This window comes from Stylophora pistillata, chromosome 3 (genome assembly GCF_964205215.1).
Source record: "Stylophora pistillata chromosome 3, jaStyPist1.2, whole genome shotgun sequence".
Lineage (NCBI taxonomy): Eukaryota > Metazoa > Cnidaria > Anthozoa > Scleractinia > Pocilloporidae > Stylophora > Stylophora pistillata.
The window spans coordinates 10434351-10454315 of record NC_142521.1 but is presented as its reverse complement, the minus strand read 5'-3'; the positions used below and the strand labels follow the sequence as shown (position 1 = coordinate 10454315).

At 39.1% G+C, this 19965-nt stretch overlaps 2 protein-coding genes and 1 long non-coding RNA gene across 6 annotated transcripts; 1 reads left to right on the top strand and 2 right to left on the bottom strand.

The window, feature by feature from the left end:
• Positions 1-616: 616 nt before the first annotated feature.
• On the bottom strand, positions 617-15355 carry LOC111321023 (uncharacterized). 3 transcript variants are annotated; one of them, XM_022923782.2, is made up of 4 exons: positions 15237-15355; positions 11456-11529; positions 3403-3741; positions 617-3010 (listed from the first exon to the last, which is right to left on the bottom strand). In XM_022923782.2, the coding sequence occupies exons 2-4, from the start codon at positions 11456-11458 to the stop codon at positions 2354-2356; spliced, it is 999 nt and encodes a 332-aa protein (XP_022779517.2). In that variant the 5' UTR covers positions 11459-11529; positions 15237-15355; the 3' UTR covers positions 617-2353. The 3 variants fall into 3 exon arrangements, with proteins under 3 accessions (XP_022779517.2, XP_088610969.1, XP_088610968.1); XM_088754843.1 differs by lacking the exon at positions 15237-15355 and adding an exon at positions 14547-14569; XM_088754842.1 differs by lacking the exon at positions 15237-15355 and adding an exon at positions 13549-14477.
• LOC148734483 (uncharacterized) lies at positions 9972-11442 on the bottom strand. Its single transcript, XR_015999182.1, has 2 exons — positions 10359-11442; positions 9972-10236 (listed from the first exon to the last, which is right to left on the bottom strand). It is a non-coding gene; the product is annotated as an uncharacterized LOC148734483 (long non-coding RNA).
• On the top strand, positions 12210-17205 carry LOC148734482 (uncharacterized). Of its 2 annotated transcripts, none has more exons than XM_088754846.1 (2): positions 12210-12334; positions 16186-17205. In XM_088754846.1, the coding sequence occupies exon 2, from the start codon at positions 16315-16317 to the stop codon at positions 17086-17088; it is 774 nt and encodes a 257-aa protein (XP_088610972.1). In that variant the 5' UTR covers positions 12210-12334; positions 16186-16314; the 3' UTR covers positions 17089-17205. The 2 variants fall into 2 exon arrangements, with proteins under 2 accessions (XP_088610972.1, XP_088610971.1); XM_088754845.1 differs by lacking the exon at positions 12210-12334 and adding an exon at positions 15474-15990.
• The last annotated feature ends 2760 nt before the right edge of the window (positions 17206-19965 follow it).

The following is a 19965-nucleotide window of genomic DNA, read 5'->3' as shown; positions in this document are numbered from 1 at the left end:
GAGTGTACTAGCCAAATATCTCTCGTGTAGCAAAATATCTCAAGTGAATAAGACGAGTTTTAATTATCGGGCAGTAGCTTCCCTTTTTATAGAAGTGTAATGTTTCTCGATTTATCTTTTACAAACATGATTCCTCGTCAAGATTGCATAACATTCTAGCTTCTACTCGTTGCTGTGAGCATAACATTCTAGCTTCTAGTCGTTGCTGTGATAAGTTTCCGGCCATGCTTCTTCAAACCACGAGGCTTTCCAGTTCTTGTTTTTCCGGTACTAAATTCAAAAAATATACTCCATTGCCCGTGATGTCAGCTCAACAACCAGGAATATGTACATCGCCAGACGATCAGGGGTTTATTTGGTATTTTTTTTTGGCAAGAAATGATATGATCGCGAGCAGACAACTGAAATAGCACTTGAAACTGTAACTAGGGAAAAATAACTTTGTATTAATGATAGCTGAAGTTTGAATATTAATGGTGAATCCTAAAAAAAGCTCGGGAAAATATGGAGACTGAATAAAGTTTGTCCATTTCCACTGGGATTATGGACAAGCGTGCGATCCTCATAAACAAGTAAACGACGTTTGAGAAAATCCGTGTTACAACCGAGATACACATTTCAAGTTATTATTTCATCTTTTAATTGCTTTCGACTTTGAGTTAAAGATAACTTGGTAGTTTTTAATAAACTGTGCCGCTACTAGCCAAGATGAAAGATACTCTGAACATATCTATCAAATTGCTTTCATAACAAACCAACGTTAAGTCAACCAACACAAACTAAAATATTTAAAAGTTTGCTGGAGACGCGTTGAATGGACTAGTAGACTGACTGGTATGACTGGTTTAATTTGTAAATGTCAACTTCATTCATAATTTACTTCAAAAGCTGTTGATGGTCTCGACCAAAAAGGAAACTCAAATATTAAAAAAAAAAAATTCACCGCGCTGAACCACCATCTTGTTCTGCGATGCATCAAGTTATGTTTATTTTCAATTGCTCAGTGAGAATACCAACTATGTAACCTAGGCGTCTTAACTGAAAAGAAATCACTATGATATTATTTGCAAATTAAATATTGGAGAACATGGAAAACACTGGGAAACATTACTTGTCTAGCTGTTTCGCTTTCCCACGCATTGTCAGTGGTTCCTTTTTCCTGAGCCTATGAAAATTTTAATGTTAGAGAAAAGAGAGAGAGCGCGAAATTAAAAACGAAAATCTTAAATTGAAATCTAACGGTTTCGTCTAGATAAGAGGTAGACCAACAGTTGACAACAAAAACAGAGCCAAAGGCCGTTAAGGCGCGATCCGCGTTGAATTATCGAGTTCGTGATTAATTAGCGTTTTCAAACCGCGCTTTTTTCTTTTACCCATAGAGCAAATTGAAGTCTAAGTAACTAAATTACAAAATTATCTAACATCATTGTAGAACAGAACACAAGTCTTTCTGAGACCCAAGACTCCTTGGAGTACGAGTGATGGTCAGTTGGCCGTCACTGATTGGGTTGAAGCAAGATTTTGATTCGACACTACTAAGCCGAATACTGCTTGATACATGTACCGCATACTTGTTTTCGCTAATAGGCTTTATTACACGACTCGGGCAGTCAGAGGGCCAATAACTAAAATCAACCAATCAAAATGCTCTATTGCCGGTCCAATATTCTCTAAGTATTGGACCGGGCACTGTCCCGAATGGTCCCGAATACCACATTTGTGTCCCTTTGAACTTCAGTCGTATTATAAATCTTTTATTAACCAAGCTTGCTCGGGACCGTACTGGAAGAATATCGACCCTCGGTCTTTTTTGTACGGACCTCGCTGCGCTCGGTCCGTACTGTCAAGACCTCGGGCCGATATTCTCCCAGTACGGCCCTCGCGCTTGGTTAATAAGATATATATATTCACTATGAAATGACCCGCGCAGACTGTTCTCCTGTAGAATATCATGTAAGCGTGCTTGTACTCAGTACCAACAGTCAAGAGAGTGCTAAAACAAAGTCACTAGGCTTATAAACAAATTAAGTTACAGGGCAATTAAACTGCTCAAAGCAACCTCCTCATCGTGAAAAGCTCACCGTAAATTCAGTAACCTATCTCGTTTTGTAAATATTTTTTCTTAGAGTGAAATAAATACGTTTACAAAATCAATACCTTGTTTGAAAAAATCCTTAATTCCTGTTAAGAGAAAACTCTAATCGCGTTTGTTACATGCTACCAGTAAGCACCCAGAGATAATATACCCAGTTCCTAAGACTAACTTACAAGGAATAGACTAGTTACTGACATGAGAGTTACAAATCACATCTAGGGAGTTTGATGGGGTTATTTTCAGCATTTGATTTTATCATTATATATTCCTCGCTTTTTCGATTTCTTCTTCACTAAGACATGGTAAGAATTTCACGAGTTCCTTGACACCTTCTTCCACTGATATCGTAGCGTGGTAACCTAGAGATCGGACCTTCTTGTAAGACACTTCATAATCTCTTTTATCCTTGTCCTCTCCACTGTTAGATTGCGTGATGAGGCAGCCTGGTACACACTCTTGGATGATGCAGGCCACGTCAGACTTTGACAAGTTCATGTTCTCGTCTCCAACGTTGAAAGCCTGCCCTGCCATATCCTTATAGTTTTCCGCCGCAAACACAAATGCTCTGGCAGCATCTTTCACGTGAAGGAAAGTGCGGCGAAAGCCCCCCTGATACAGATCGAAGTGCTGGAGCCTTAGAGCCTTGTCAGTAAGATCGTTCACTAGAAGGTCGAGCCGTAAGCGGGGGGACACACCGAACACAGTGGCCAAGCGAAGCGCAACTCCTCCAGCGTCCAACACCAATTTCTCTCCTTCAGCTTTTGTTCTTCCGTACAGAGTTAGGGGGGAAATCAGTGTTTCTTCGTCACAAACGCCATTCTGGACAGCTCCGTAGCATGACCCAGTGGAGGCATAGATTAAATGCTGATCTTCTGCTAGATTTTCTACAATGTTCCTTGTACCCTCTACGTTCACCTACAAGAACATGGCCACAGAGAACATGGCCACAGTCGTTGTCAGGGTATTATCGCAAAAAGTCAAGTTTAATCTGGTCGTCTAAGCAGTTTAATTTAACCTAGCCTAACCTCGTTCAGACTTCTCCAATCTAATCCCGTCTAGTCTGGCCTGGCCCAGTCTAGCCTAGTCCAATCCAGTCCCATTGAAAAACTAATCTAGTCTAGTTACCCTAGCCTAGACTTGTTCAGCCTTGTCTGATCTTGTCTTCCTTTAGTTTTGCATCTGATTAGTGGGGAAATAGCGCGAGTTTTCTTATTTTTGAATCAATCTTTGAACGAAATGAGAGAAGCCAACGGAACTCTAGATTACATTTGAATCAGGTGGAAAATTTCTCGTTCCAGTCCTCCTACCTGGATGGCCTCATCGTGAAATTTTTCACAAGCAGGGTATCCAACAATGGCGGCGAGATGGATTATAACGTCACAGTCTTCCATGTGTCTCGCCAAGAGGTTCCTGTCCAGAATGTCCCCTCTGACAATCTCCAAATTTGGGTTCGCTGCATGAGGCAAAAGGGGAAAAGCTCCCCACATGAACTTATCATAGACAACCACGTGATGACCACGTTGGAGCAGGATGGGTACCATTGTTGATCCAAGGTAGCCTGCGCCACCCGTTACCAACACTCGCCGCTTTCGCAAATTGTAGCATCCATTAGTTTCCATATTCTTACCGTATACTGGCAACGAAATCTAAAAACAAGGGGAAAATCATCCAAGCGTAAGTCCAACAACATTTTAGCGTATTTGAAGGTACTGACATTCATTTTTCAGGCAAAAAAAAAAGAGGCAATTGACAGTACTCTAAAGGATCAACACTCATATTTTCCTTTAAAACTGTGACACTATGCGAGACAAACAGGAAGTGAGAATTTTTTTTAATTATCAGCTTGGGGATACTGTTTTGAAATAACGGCAAATTCTCAGGATTAGCTTAGTTACACATCCAACCACAACGTCACTGATGTGGGAAAGTCTGAGAGCTTCTGAAGTTTACTTATTGGTTGGTTGGTTGATTCCGTATTCGAACACGCTTCGTCGTTTAGATCGTCATCTGCGTCAGTAACAAGTTGCTCAGAGCTGACCAATGAAAATCTTGTTGCGCGTTGATATTTTAACTCTACAGACTGGACAAATTTTGTGCGAAATTCATATTAAATGCTAATGTCGTGTTACAATTAACACGGCCGGGTGTCAAGCAAGCCAGCCGTTTGTACGGCCAAGCACCAAGTATAAAAACGAACGAGTTTTTAATGCCCGACGAGACAAGAAATGCACTACTTCAAACGCCACAGTTACTATTCTGAAAGAGTCTTCACTGTTACCAGATTGCAACGATATAAGAAAAAATGAAAAATTATTCTTGTGCCAAAAGGGTCGTGTGCCTTGGCAACATACAAAAACACAAACTATGTAGCTGACAGTATGTCTGTATCGTAAATTACACTGTAATACCCCTTTTTCTTGCCTAGTGTCAAGCAAGCCAGCCGTTAGTACGACCACGCCCCTTCCATTGATCAAACATCAATTCAGTGCAATGAGTAAGAAAATGAACGTTTTTAATGCCCGACGAAACAAGAAATGCACTACTTCAAACGCCACAGATGATTTTTCAGAAGAGCCTTATTTCACTGTTACCAGGTTGTGACAATGAAGAAAAACTAAAAATAATTCTTGTGCCTAAAGGGTCGTGTACCTTGGTAATATACAAAAACACAAACTATGTAGTTTATGTCTGTGTATCGCAAATTACACTGAATTATAATTTCTCTGCACTAAATTTCCGTATTTCTGCATCGTATTTCCTGAAACTGCTTCACTGTTGGCTAGTCAGAATCGAGAAATTCGTTATGCATATTATTAAAACACGAATCGTGTATGTTTGAACTCAGGTAATAAAATATTGAAAGCAGAAATTACGCACTGGCGCTCGCAAACTGGACTTTGGTTTTAAAAGAAATCTGCGACAAGAAACAGTCCCTTTGTGACTGCTAGAAACAGTTCCTCACTGAACTACAGCTTCTTCAAAAATAGCCCAAAATTTTTTTAACAGTTTGCAGTTTCTATTTTCGATTCAAGCGTGCAGTGGTAACTTTCAAGCACGCCAAACTCTGTGCCTTTCAAAATGACAGCACAAGCAACGAATTACGACGCTGTCATTCATTTTGAGAATGATAGCTGACAGCTATCGAAACTGTCACCAGAAGAAGAATTGAAACCGTTTGCAACGTTTTCCAAAAATTCTATGACAGCTGTAAAACTTTTGCGAATTTCGGACCCAATCGCAATGACTTAACTAACTGCGCTAAAACTTAGCCTAGAGACTCATCGGATACTTTTCGCAATTTTGCACGAACTAAGTTGGTTATCGCGCTCAGACTTCGTCTCGGACAACCTCGTTCTCAGGGACTATTCCCCCTACATGGGGGTGGGAAATGAGGTTGCGTCTCGGGATTTATTCAACAATATAATTTTAAACTATTTTGAATTATTAAGTAAAGCAGATTGAAAAATTTTGCGCACATTCTCGGCGTAATGCCATATTTAAGGGGTGCCACTCAAAAGCATTAAGCTCAGATTTTCGAGTATAATTTATCTCACCTATCTGACAGTGTCAAATACTTGTGAAAAATACAGTTCGTGCTGGGTATGGCGCGAAGTTTCTCCTGAACATACATTCAAACATCCATAATTTATTTAAAAATCTTTTGCTTTTCTTAATGATACCTTGGGGAATAAAAAAAAAAATCGGCTTGAAGCGGCCAATTATAAAAACACGACAACTGCCATTGCTATATTCCCACAAGTTTTTTGGCAAATAGCTGTCATCGAAACCTAAGTTCTCTGTTGTTCAAACGTAACATTAGCACAAAGAGTAAACACGTCTCGAAAGATTATCGACGTCAAAACCATGTGTCAAATACATTAAACATTCAAGCTTATTTAATTACACGCGAATGTTTTGTTGATTCAAAGTGTTCAAATACGTGTTATTGAAGTAAGAGTCACTCCAATGAGTCTTAAGTGTTTGGAATGGAAGAAGAAAAAAGCTAAACTAACACAGATTTCTATGTAGTCATCCCTTGAGTGTGCAGCTTAAAAATCTCGAAAACTTCCTGTTTTGAAAGGAAAAAAAAAACAAAAACTAAAAACAACTTCTGAAACAAGGACGAGAGAACATCTAGCTGATTTCCTCTCAAAGCAGACTTATTTTTTTCATCACTCCCAATCGTGCTCAACACCAGGTTCATCCTAAGTTTTAAAACCACTACTCACAGTGGACAATATCTTCACCCTGAAGACAGGTCTTTACATCTGTCTGCGACTGTCTATGATTGCAGGCATACCGAGAGCCATACTAAGATAAATTTGCCGGCATAATATCTAAGCATTAAATTAAAATATAGCCCTTGACAAGGGACAAGCTTTATAGCCATTTTTTATATCAGACTCGTGTTCCAGGTCCATCTAGTCACGGCGCGCAACATCCACGACCTCGTCCAGGACAGATATTTGCAGTTGTCTGCGACTGTCTATCGGAATAGGCAAACCGAGGACTTAACCTCCTATCAACAACTCCTCCTACACTCTTCGCGTTACTATGATCATTCCGTCTGGAAACTTCCAAGGCTACCTTAACCACTATGCCGTATTTGTTTACGAGACGCTCGTTCACATGAATGAAAACAAAAATCGCCAACCATTGGAGTTTTCGAAAACGTTTAAGAGTAAATTAAGCTAGACATGAGCATAAGTTACATAACCTTTTGTCTCTGGCTTGCTTTGTAAAATAAGAATTTTGGAACATGATCATACTTTCGAAGTCCGATGTTCTTAGGAAATTATTTCTTTCAGAGCAGATTTTATCGTATAAATAAAGTGAAAATAGGCATCAAACTGAAGTGTCGTACACCTGAATTTACCGTAAGCTACGCCGACCAAAAGTCGTGGGGAATAATTATTTAAAAAAGTCAGTTAATGCCTTCCTCCTACACAACTCTTTCTCAAAAGAAACAAGAAAGCTTTATTCACCCTGAATACTTCGCTTCTTTATCGATGGCTATTGTCAAGGCGAACAGAAAAATTCAAAAATCAAAATGTATCTAGAGACATCCTCCCTGCAAAAAGGCTCGTCTTAGCGTTTTCAAAGGCCTTTGAACTTAATTGTCAATAAGAGCTGTCGCTCTTTAACTATTAACAAATTCATTGCTTTCATCTTTATAACTCGCTTTCTGTATTCACTGATAACGTAAGTTTCCTTTCATTCTTGCCTTGAAAACGCTGCAGATTTCTAGCATCTAATACTCAACTTCGAAAAGGGATGGTATTTCAAAGCGAAGATCTAGCATTGCGATAAACAACCACTTACCCCGAATACCGTTACCTTACTTTCTCTAAGTGCGAATTCGGCAAATGCGGCGAATGTCCTCTGCCAAATGACTGACAGCCGACTGGTGACGTCATTTTTCCAGGTGTTGTTTTGGGCTTAGCTACCAGCCCTTGTGCGGGAGTAACTCTGCTCTACAGCAGAACGCACCGCTAATGCGCTAAATTTCACGCGCTCGTAGGTAAAGAAAATGACAGCCTGCAGAACAAACATGTTTGTTTTTTTTTTTTACGTTTTTTCACCCGCGGACACAAGAACACACCTCGCGCTCGCCTTCACAAACGCTTCAATAGCAAAAAAAATACACCCATTCTACTACACTGCGAGCAGTGCCACCTTTTCGGCAAAGTCCGTCGCGAGGGTAAAAAAAGACTCAGTGGAAAAAGAAATGTTATGGCGCACCGCGCGTAACCCTGGGAGAAAGGGTCACGATAAAGTAGCTAGCGTGGCAGCCACCATTTGTTTCTTTTCTTGCTAACTTTTCAAGACTCGCGCGACGGACTCCGCCGAAAAGGAGGGATGGCTCGTAGCCTACTGTTCTACTGGCTATTAATGTAGCAGTTTCATGGCTTTTCTTCCCTTATTCGAAGATATGGACACGTTATTCCTGTACAGTGTGGGTAAGCCTATTCCCAGCGCATCCGATATACATTATTTTTCGAAATTGCAAAAATTTGTAACCAGTAAGTCGTAACCTAATCATGATCACGCCCTCCTTCCCTCGCGCGACTCGCGCTATACGCTCGCTTGACGCTTGTCTCAGTTCGCCAGTAAGACGCAAAAAATTACGCCGGTTCTGCAGGCTAATATTTACCGAGCCGCGAAGCGGAGAGGTAAATATCCACCGCTAGCCACCGGCACTGAGGTGAATAGTTGTTTCAGTATGAACTAAACTATACCCCAACGCATTATTTGAAACAAAGCCAGCGGAAAAAAAGTCAGTGTAAGAGTTTCACTTTTTCATCTCTATTACTCTATACTTGGAAGAAAAAAAAAAAAAAAAAATCGAACTCGTTTTCTTGTAGACTGCGAGTAGTCCCTCCTCTTCGACTAAGTCCGTCGCGCGCGTCAAAAAAAAAAAAAAAAAAAAAAATCGAACTCGTTTTCTTGTAGACTGCGAGTAGTCCCTCCTTTTCGACTAAGTCCGTCGCGCGCGTCAAAAAAAAAAAAAAAAAAAAAAAAAAAAAATCAGTGAAATAAAATTGCTATTAGCACGCCACGGGGAACTCTTGTAGTGACGCTGATACACCGCGGGAGCTCCGTGAGTGAGGCGCTCGAAAAGTAGCGATTGTAGCAACTAGAATTTGCATTTCTATTTATTCACAAGCAACTGCGAAAAGGGTTTTTCTTTTTCTGACTATATTACAACTGTAATGTTGTTTTTATTCAATAAGTTCGCTTTTTTGCGTGAGGTTATGTAAGAATTACGTAACGCCGGTAGCTATTTACTTTCGCCAGTATGCGCGTTGTTTTCGATAATTTTCATTGCCACTTGATTTCAACTAAGTCAGTCGTTGCATTAGTTTTTGCTGGCACCTTACCGCTTTTATTTAAGAGTTTTACAAATGGTAAGTTCGTTTCTACTTCATTTGGTTTTTTTGGTTGTTGTTCTCGTTGTTGTTATATTTTGTACTTAGACATTTGTATTAATTATTTAATTTCAGTCGAATCACACACGTAACTACAAATCTTTTTATATAAATAGGCATCCATCTGGCAAATAAATTAAATGTGCATTCGCTTTTTGGCGTTAAACGTGTAGTTATTTACCTACAAGGCCTACGAAACAAGCCTAAGAGTTTGACATTGCACGGCTGAGAGGTTTTTAATCTAAATAAAGCGTAACCAGTGAGATTAGTTATTTTAATCACCAGTCAATCTTCATGTCATCGCAGCACACGGGTGACCTTAAAAAACTAAACCTTTCAAATTTCAAGGCGTACAATAAACTCAAAATCTGTAAAATGTTTCGCTAAGGATGACTCTCACGAACAAAACTCCTAAAGAGGTAAGGAACCACCGCCAAACGACTTTTTCCGTGTGTGTCTTGCGTCCTACTTTACGGTAGCCTCACTCATGGAGTTCCCGCGGCGCATTGGCGTCACTACAAGAATTTCCCGCGGCGAGCTAACAGCAACTTTTTTTTCACTGATTTTTTTTTAACTCGCGCGACGAACTTCGCCGAACAAGGAGAGACTGTTCGTAGTCTAGTTTTGTTGAGTCCTAACTGATCTCAATGAATACTACTCGGGAAAGTGAAAAAGGTCACAAAATGTGTTGTCGATGCACGCCGATATTAAAATTAATGGAAGGGCTGTAAAATAAATAAACCCCCTTCTGGTTTGCTGGTGTGTCGGCTGATAATTTCCTTGGCTGAGAAATTGTATTAATAATTTCACATTTTCCCTCGAAGCTTCGCTTTGCGGCTAAACATTCATTTCTTTGACAATGTCTCAGCCGCGGACATTATCAGCCGACATACCGACCGCCTGAAGGTGTTTACTTAATAACCAGTGAGATACTACAGCACAAAAGATGGTTTTTAAATCATTAATTCCTGCAACGATGACAACATTTTCGGGTGCGAGCTGATCGGAGGTGATTAGTTAACAATTCTTCCATGAGCCAGTGCTGGATAAAACGCATCACGTATCCGACAACGTTTGGATATTTAGAGCCTTTTTTCGGCCTAGCAAAAGTTGGCGCAAAGTATTTCCATACATGGTGACTTGGAATATGAGGTGATAACCAGAGTTAGTTGAACCAATCAGAACTCTAAAAACGCAATATGCGGAGTTGATCTAAAAAAAAAAAAGGATATTCGGAGTTCGAGTAGCCAATCAGAGTGCGCCCTCATAAATCAAAATTTGGTGGGCTATAGATATTCAGTCCGAAAATACGTCTAAGTAGATAACTTACGTACGTTTCAACATTTTGCAAGACTTTTCCTCAGCAAGCGTAGTTAAAATAGTGACGGTTAGTTTGAAATGAAAAAAAATGTAAAACATACTGGCCTTGGAAGGTCTCAACTAGAATGACAAGTGAATCCACGAAACTCAAATACTCAATAAACTGGCTGATTGACAGAAAACCATCGCAATGTCGCACCGCACTCTTCTTTCGTTCTGTTTGCAGGCAAAGTGGTAACTAGGTTTCCTTAGCTGCGTCGTTACTATGGTTTGCAAGACTACGCGAGATCGAAGAGACATATATTGAAAAGCATAATTCGGCAGACAAAAATTCAAACCACAAATATTTTCATTTTTCCAATGTTATTCATTCTTTTATTTCAAGCTGTTAAGGATTCGCGCTTGGTTGGAACTTAATCAAAATCAGGTGACACTGTGACCCCACCCTGACTTTCTCCGGAGACGCGAGGAAGCTTTTCTCAAACTTATTTTGTTTTATCATACTGGTGGAATGTACATGCATGTCCATTAACGTACGACTGACTAAACACCAGCGCAAACCTACGAAAACCTCTAATTGCCCCAGTTAGATAAAATAAATTATGTATGAAAAGTTTGCGTCGCGGACAAGGTTAAGGTTTGTCAACTCTTTCAGAAACAAAAAACAACCACCCATGCAGTCTGAAGTTCAACCCTTTCATTTCTACAGTCTGAATGCTATTTCTCCCTTCTAAATTCTTTAACTTTCCTGGTAAATAAACTAGGAGAATTGGGCTTCTATTAAGATAACATCTCCAGCTGAAACGTTCCTCCGCTCCATGGAATCGTTCGCAAGGTAATGCAAGGACATTTTAACAAGAAACATGCAAATCACAACCGCAATTTGGAGTTAGGAAAGTTCATTTGAAAGACTGTTTCTCATAAAGGGTAAAAGCACATTTGAGAAAACTACAAACCTATCACACATCAGGGGCTAGTTATCATTCGAGTATGAATTGGTTAGAGTTTTTAGTCCGCAAAGTGCCGTTTTTTTTTTGCCAGTTCTTAAGAGACCCGTAAAACAAAATCTTTTAACCTTTAATGACTATCATGAAAAGAAAGTTGGACTTACCATTTTGGATATTGTGGCAGCTAGACCAAATACAGGGTGTTGTCTTTCCTTCAGATTCCTTAATATCAGCACGGCTAGTAGAGAGATGAATAAATACTTAATTGTATCTTGTTGATAAATGTTCATAGTACACTGATTATAGCAATGCCCACATTCTTATTGGTCGACAATTATGTCATACCTCGTTTAAGTAATCGCAGCGGCACCAAAGGTGGTTAATGCCAAATAAACAATGCGTAATTTTTGCACGTTTTTGTTGAAGAGCATGAAAGAAAAAATTAGTTACCTTGATAATCACCCAAGCAAATATATTAAATACAGTTAAAAAAAACAACAACAAAAATAAAAAGCAGAGAGCACTATCTTTCAAACACTCCGACGAAAAAGAAGACAACACTTCATTTTAAAAAGGCGCAAAGTACCGCAATGATTTATGTCGAATAACCTCGGAAGTAAAGGTATTATGACTATTCAGATATCGTCTCAGATATCTGAAAAGTCATAGACAAAAATAAACTGACTCGGCGCCAGGCTTGCTGCGGTTCCTCCGTGTCACTGACAAAATCAAACTTGTTCTCTTACAGTTATTTGCCTCAAAATTCCATACCACATGATGTTTGTGTGGAAAGCAAAACCGAAACTCTGTTGTATCCCCAAAACACACAAACCAAAGATACTTTTGATCTCTTTCAGCCGAATCAATGAAAATATTTTGAAGGAAGAGAGAGGCTTCCAAGTGAGGATTACCATGTGGGCTTTTGATTGGTCGGTGCCTACCAGCGCTTAGCCCTTGCGTAAGATATATGCGAATTAAAACGCTCTGAAACGTGATAGCATTAAGTCCAAGGGAAATTTGAATGGTAGTAAACATCAAAGCAGGTAAGGATTGTGTGGAAAATTGACTAAATGTAGCATTTCGGTCCATAAGAACTTTTTCAGTGTGTTACTTAAGGATTCGGTGATTAAGGTTGAACTGTTTACCAGAAAACGTCCTGTATTCGGAAAAAGCCTAATCAACAGTGGCAAGTAACGGATATTGTCTGCTTTTACCGGCCTTGAAGTCCACGTTTCGATACTCCCTATTAGATTTGAATTCACCCAGAGCGCGATGAAGGCCATCGACCATTTCTGTTGCCGTCATGTTTCCGTGGTATCGTAACCAAGGCGCATAAGCGGTGTATTATTCGCTGCACTCTCGCTAGCTTATAAACCAGGCTGGCCAGGGCCGGCCCGACAAACGCAATCGCACGAAAAAGTCTCAGCCCGGCTAACGGGAATCCCGGTATCGCGCTTAACGGGCTGGCTCGGTTGTCATGTAATCACGAAGTTGGTTTTTGTTGCGTGAAACAAAAGTGCCAAGATCTCGGCAAAATCGGGACAGCCCGGGTCATGTAATAAGGCCCCTTACATTGTTTAATTGCCTGTTTTGAATTAAAAGGAGATTTGAGCCCTGTAGTGCTTAAGGAAATGTTTCATGACAGTTTTGAAAATTTCAAAATTACAAGAATTCGTATGGAAAACCATGTCGGCGTGACTGGGTGTCAAATGTTGTTTTTATAAGACAAATGCTTCTAACTTTCGGCGGCCGTTGCAATCGCTACTTATGAGATATACGTTACTTAATTTTAATGTGCTCTTTCAGCTTGCACTAACAAAAGTAAACTGTTTTCGTGTTTACCGAAAGTTGATGACTTGATCAAGTCATGCAAAGAGCCTATTACAAAGTTTATTTCTAATTTGTTCGTATTGGCCCTGTTGGGGGAGTGGTCAGTTACGTAAATCAAGCCACGTACCCGGTGTAAACTGATTGGTACGAGTATCACTGATTTCAACAACAAAGATATTTTCATTGGAAAACGTTTCTATTGCACCTCGCCTCGCGTTTCCCCTGGTCACCCGAAAAACCCAGAAACTTGCGCCTACTCTGCAGGCCAGTTACTACAAGTAGACACTTAGTTTGCTTATTCACCTCTTCGTGACAAAACTATCAAACTTTGCATAATCACGAACGATTAAAAGAACCGTTTAATTAATGATAAATATTCATCGATTGCGGCCCTTTATATACGACACGATGTAATCGTTTTGTTCACCTTTTCTTTGCGACGATTGTTTTCTTTGTCTGTATCATTCCCCTCGCAAGTCTCCATTGTGATTCTATATTTTTCGCTAGTTGCAAAGAACTTTGAGAATTTTCACTTATGTTTTTCTAAGGGAAAAATAAATTCACTAATTCATTTCTTATTGATACCGTTGCCTATACTGTCCGAAATTAAATCGCTCCTCGATGTCATTTACTTTCACCTACGAAGATCAGATCCAATGAATGTTAGAAACAAAATAAACAAATTATTTAACAGGGGCTATATCTGTTTCCTCCCGACGTAAACGCTCATCGAACGCTTATGTTGAAGAAGAGTTTCGCAGAACCCGTGAAGAGAAAGCGGAGGAATAAAACTTTGCGAGAGTTTGTTGAGCGGAAGATTAAGTTATGTAAATCTTTAGGTACAATCAGGGGTACTTTAGAGCACCAGCTACGTCATTCAATGACGCACGAAGCTTTGCCTCACGATGTTTGCTTGTTAAATGCTTGACTTCCCAAAATAATCGGTCAAAAATGCTAACATACTATGAAGTTTCACTAACAACTGAGTGAACATCAAGTTAATAGGAATAAGGTTTTTTTTTTTTCCATGAACCAGACCTACGAATTGTAGTGCATCTCACTTCACATTACGTAATTTACACACAAAAAAATCCCATAATTGCAAAAAATCATACTAAAAAAAGGACTTTTTACAACAGTAACTTTGAACATCCCGTTTCAGAAGGACGATTTTTGTCATTGTGCAATATTAACGCATCTAAGTTCGTATTACGTAACTCGTACGGCGCGAAATCATTCGAGAAAGTATGACAGAACAATAAATATCCAAAACAGCTTCCGTGTGCGGTTAACCAGTTTTGTACAACGGAATCTAATGCAACGGTAATTACGAAAAGAAATAACTTAGGTCCATTAAGCTGACTCATGCTTGTCGATGCATTAACTACTCCAACAGCCAACACATAGTAGACACGTTACTCTTACCTAGCAGCACAAACAATAATTCCTGTACCTGATTCATAAAGAGATGGGTAGATAAAAAAAACGGGCAAATAAATAAACAGAAACAACACAAAGTAGTCAAGAAATTTTAGGACCGACAGGCATCGATTTATGCCAGCGAACCCGATAAGAGTTATCGAAGTTAGGAGGATCGAGCCGTTAAAACTTTTTTTTAAGTTAGAAGTTCACCAACGCTACGTTTTAATTAAAATTCTAACTAAATGTGTTCGCGGTTTTTCTCGCATTCCTCTTTGAATAACAGGGCTAGTTTCGACCAAGAGATCCAGGGAAATTCTTAGCTTCTCGCCATAATAGTTTTCATATGGAGAAAACGGCATCTTCAACCATACCCGCCATATTAACGGATAGCAGTTCTCGATCTTACATAATCAAAACAAAGTTTTGGCCTTCTTATAATAGACCACTCTCCTTTAATCAGAACTGCTTTAGCCTCAAAAACGGTCATTCCAAATTAATACACACCGTTTGGCCAAGAAATAATCACCGGTCGAACGCACGTGTGAGGAGTTCGCGACGAGCACCTTACGAGAGTAAATAACATATTGTGCGCTGGGGCAATAAGTCACGAAATGAACGACTTATTTATACCATATTCATAAATTTTTTGCTTTGAAATGGGAGTTCGTAAGTCAAGAATACTCTATATCTTACCTCAGCACAGTTCTTTTGTTCCTAGAGTGTTTCTGCCGGCAAGCAAGCCCACCATCACTGTGTTGTCGGTTTCGATTGTTGACAGAAAAATTACGCCGCCAATAGGTTGGAAACCATATTCGCCTTAGTAGCCGCGCCTCTACCTTATCAAGCAGTTTGCGTGGGGTTTAAGATAATTAATAATTCTGTTTATTTTTGTCTAAAAAGTTTGATGCTTAGATACTCTTTATCTTGTCGTATCGGTAGTATTTTAGTTAATAATAAACTTGAAGCCAAATATTTTTAGCAAACATAGCCGTTACTAGTATGTTCTACGATTTATTATCTAAGTTGACCGGCTGTGGATTTTCACACTATTCAGGAAAACTCTCCACCAAACAAAGAGCTTTTAGATATAAACACGGATTAGGAAAGAGATAAAAAAGTGAGATTAAATGGCACGAAAATAGTAATAAAAAAAAGCTTAAAAGATACCATTAATTAAAAAAAATAGCTGCCGGGATAGTGAAAAAAAATAAATAAATAAATAAAGGTTCAAAATCCTAGACTTTGTCTTGGTAGCAAATTCATTTATTGAAATGGCCTAAAAGAGGAAAGCACATTTTACTCCAGTTCTCCCCCACACTTCCTCCCTTTTTAGGTCAACTATTAAAATCTTAAGGAATCTGTCCTAGACGTTCCTAGAATGTGATAATCGCAGAGAAGCTATCCTATCCTCAAACAGTTGGATTTGTCATTGAGATTGGTGCCGGCCGTACGTTTCATGCTGTTCATTGTTACTTTCAGTTTGAACTCTACAGTGGTCGGGTTGGTTTGTGCAGGCCTGAATGTCTCGTTTAATATGAGAAGTACTTGCTGGAAACAGCTCTGAGTTCAGAGTATCACATCGAATTTTAGCTGGTTGTAGCAATGTGTTGCACGAATCGTAATTTTTCTTTCTTTGTTGTAGATCCAGCAACATGAAATTATCTGCAAAGACTGTGGGGAAAAGTATAAAACCAAAGGAGGTTATGAACGAAACAGAAGTTTGAAACACAGTAGTCTTCACAAAGGATCTATTCAGCGTTTGAGTGTCAGCATGCTTGCTGAAGTCGTGGCTTCCGCAATCAGGAAAATAAATGAAACTGAACTGTTTAAAAAAAGCTTGAGGGATGAACTAAGCAAGTATTCTTTTCAACAGCCAGAGGAAGGAAGTTTCGAATTCACTAGTATAAAATCAATGTATGATGGGTTTTTAAAGAATGGAGACTTAGAGAGAGTTTTTCAGAAATATTATCGAACAGTTCCCATGAAGTCTACACAGTTCTTCACTGGACTGTCAAGGAATGCTGCCACATTATTGTCAACTAAAGTTGCCAACTGCTTCATTGCATACTGTAAGAGAAGCAAGAACTCTGGTGACAATTATCCCACCACTACAGTATTATCTGAGAGGGAAAGGGCTGGCTTGCAATACCTTGGAGGTTATATGCTGCACAATTTGTACAAGAACCATGCAAGAAGCGGTACTCTGGGGAGCCAGCAAGCTATGGCAATACTAAAGGCTGGCAAACTTGACTGTATCAATGATTCAAAGCAAAATCTGATTTCAAGTTTGAACCGTGGTGGGCTATGGTCAATTACAGAGCCAGCTCAGAAGATTTTTGTAGTGGCAGAACACTACTTCTGCCAGCTAGCTCAGAAAATGGCTTCACAAGGAATTGACATTGTTACAATAACTCTCAAAGCTACTAGTGATAGTGTTGTTCTTTCTAACTATGGATTGATCATAACTGATCAAGGGTGTATTGCATGGCATTACGACTTTGTATGTACGGGTACGCTCATTCTCCTTTACAAAGGATGTGATTGAGAAAAACAAGATCAAAATGAAGCAAACAAAGGGGAAGTCTCTTCGCAAGGACATTAGTCGGAGTTGCTAAGAAAATGAACAAGGGAAGCAACATTAAAGCTCTCCATTTATATTTAATTTACTTTTGTGAACTACAAATAGCAAAGTTGTTTACAACATTATTAAAATAACCTACTTTCTAATGTTTAGTTCCAAACAATGTGACAATGCCAAAGTAAAACTTTCTCATGTGAATGTGGAACTTCTTGTAAATACAATCATAGCTTGTTTGAATGGAATTTGGAGGAAACTACTCATGAGTTATTTAATTCTAAAAACAAGTTATCCCGGAAATCACTGCCTGATTATGAAAAAGTGGTCTGTTATTTAATACTGGCATTTGTGGATGGTGTGCCAATGTTCTTCTCAATTTCACATTAAAAAAAAACACTACCTATGCTTTCTGTCATCTTACATTTGTAGGACTGCAGAAGCAAGGCTACAACCTAATTGGCATTGTGTAGTTCCAGAAAATGTCCATACTCCGCTTAAAGAAAGGGTTGAAAATTCTTGGGGATGGGGGTATCTCAAAGGCCAAAAACTTCAAGGAAATGTATGAACCTTAATTGCAATTTCCAGAGTGTTGGGAGGGGGTCTTAAGAAAAATCCCTTCTGTGGGGGAGGTATGGATAATATTTATAGAAGTACATATGGCAAAAAAATTCAAACCTCCCTAACAAGGTTTCTTGTTTTAGTCACACAAACTTGACTTTTTTGTTGACCCTGACAAACCTAGAATTCCAATGAAATTTCTAACTAGCAATCTGAAATTCTTTTTCGCTTAAATACAGTAGCATAGCCAGACTCCTGAATTCCACTCATGTACATCCTCAAAAGGGGCTCACCCTGCAATTGTAGTTGTCCTCAACAGGGTGGTGCATTTTTTTTGTAATTGCTCTATTCAGCTGAGTGACTAGCAAGACACAAGTCAGGAAAATTAATGATCAAGGCAAAAAAATTCTTTTTTTGTCAGGAAATTTCCAAATTCTGTGGCTGTGGCAGTCATGCTAGTACACAGCATTTTTACAGTTTGAATTTTTTTCGGCAAGGCAACTTGGCATCGGTAACCTGTTCCCAAGATTTCTTCCTATCTTTCCTTCCTTTGGTATTGCCACTCTGACATGAAATGGATCTCTCTATTCTAGTAGTGTTACTATTGTAACCAAACTGATAAAGAACTGAAACCTGTAACAAAATGTTGATTATTAATATGGATAATTTAATAATATAACCACAAATGATTTAGAATAATTTGAGTAAGGAGATATTTGTCATAGCGATTATCATTTTAAAAAAAAAATCCAACTGCCTGTGCACTGATCCTGTCAGCCACATTTTAATTTTTCTAAACCTATCAACAAATAGAAAGCATCAATAATAATTGAAATAGCTTTCTTTTAACATGTTGGACTGAAAATAAAGCGATACTTACATATTTCAATATCCTCGGGTTTGAAGTGTTTCTCGCAAGCCTGTAATTTGTCGTTTTTTATCTGCTCCCTGAAATCCTGGTCAATTTTGCGTACTTTTATTGCTTCTCCGAGCCAGTCGTTGCGCCATTTGCGATGAGCCTCGTCTTTCGGGCCATTCCAACTATATTTTTTCTTAGGGGGTTGAACCATATTTCTGAGAGGGGTCGCCATAAAGTACCCTTGACAGAAATTCTCACGAGTAGTTTCTGAAGGGGGTTCAATTGGTTTGCTTGATAGCTACATAAAATTCTGAAGGGGGTAATTTCTGGCAATTCTGAAGGGGGTTAAAAAATTTCTTTTCTGGAGGGGTGTTACAGGAAAGCCTTCAATAGGGGGGGTGCGGAATTTTAAATGGAATGGCCCTTCGCGACAGGCAGCTTAAAAATTCCTATTCCCTTCGATCGTCTGCACGATCCGCAGCCAAGGACGGAGAAGTTTACCCCTGGCATCACTTATGAATCCTCTTAAGATAATATTTCAGTTAGATTATTTCTAGATCATCCGTAAAAAAAGAATAAACTCGAAGCAAGGCTACTCGCTGGTCGCCATCTTCACATTTTGTGCACCTTCGCGGTCACGTGACATGCCATAAACCAACACAAAGGGTTCCATCGTCTGAAGTTCGCCGGCTTTCATAACCAGTTCCCTCTATTAACTCTGTTCAAATCAACTAAAACATTAATTAGGCCGAGTTGTTGAGTGACCATTCCATGTATCAAGGTATTCAGAGAGAGTGCGTAAAAAACGTTCATAATAGAAAGCGTTATTCATAACGGTAGCCAGTGAATTTTTTCTGTAATCTTTCGTCCTTTCATAGCAACAATCACATCGACTGGTCTGTTATGTTTATACTCTCGGCTTTCTTGAAAATTCCAGTGCAGGAAGCAGTATGTTTTATTTTAAAAGCTTCTGTCATAAAGTTAGAATCAAAGGTTTTGTCGAAGGCGTTTTAAATTACGGTAACCAAAACAAAGCGTCCTTCAAGAGGGTCAAAGGTTCATTTCTTTTTACTACATAACCACTATTTTTGAATCTTGGTTGTGTCACATTATCAAGTTGAGGAAGCCTGTCACGTTTTCGAAGAGAAAATTTTCAGAACAAGCGTATATGCACGTGTTTCTGATATTACGTAACACAATTCGCACGTGCAATTTCATTCCCGGACCCTACGAAACTGACTCTTTTAAGGTTTTTTTTTTTTTTATTTCAAATTCGATGGGAAAAAAATGGATATTCTGAAATTTTCAACCAACTGATCTTTTATCGAAGAATATTTTCGAAATCTTGACTTGATCAAAAGAAGCTATTGCGTGTTGTAAAATGTGCTTGCTGCTGACTCAATGATCTGTGACACGTGAATAAAGAA

Bases quoted from the DNA above. Each gene is read 5' to 3' on its own strand.
- LOC111321023 (XM_022923782.2), bottom strand. The intron at 3,011-3,402 runs GTAGGAGGACTG...ATGTTCTTGTAG, and splicing joins TTCACGATGAGGCCATCCAG to GTGAACGTAGAGGGTACAAG.
- LOC148734482 (XM_088754846.1), top strand. From the start codon at position 16,315: ATGCTTGCTGAAGTCGTGGCTTCCGCAATCAGGAAAATAAATGAAACT.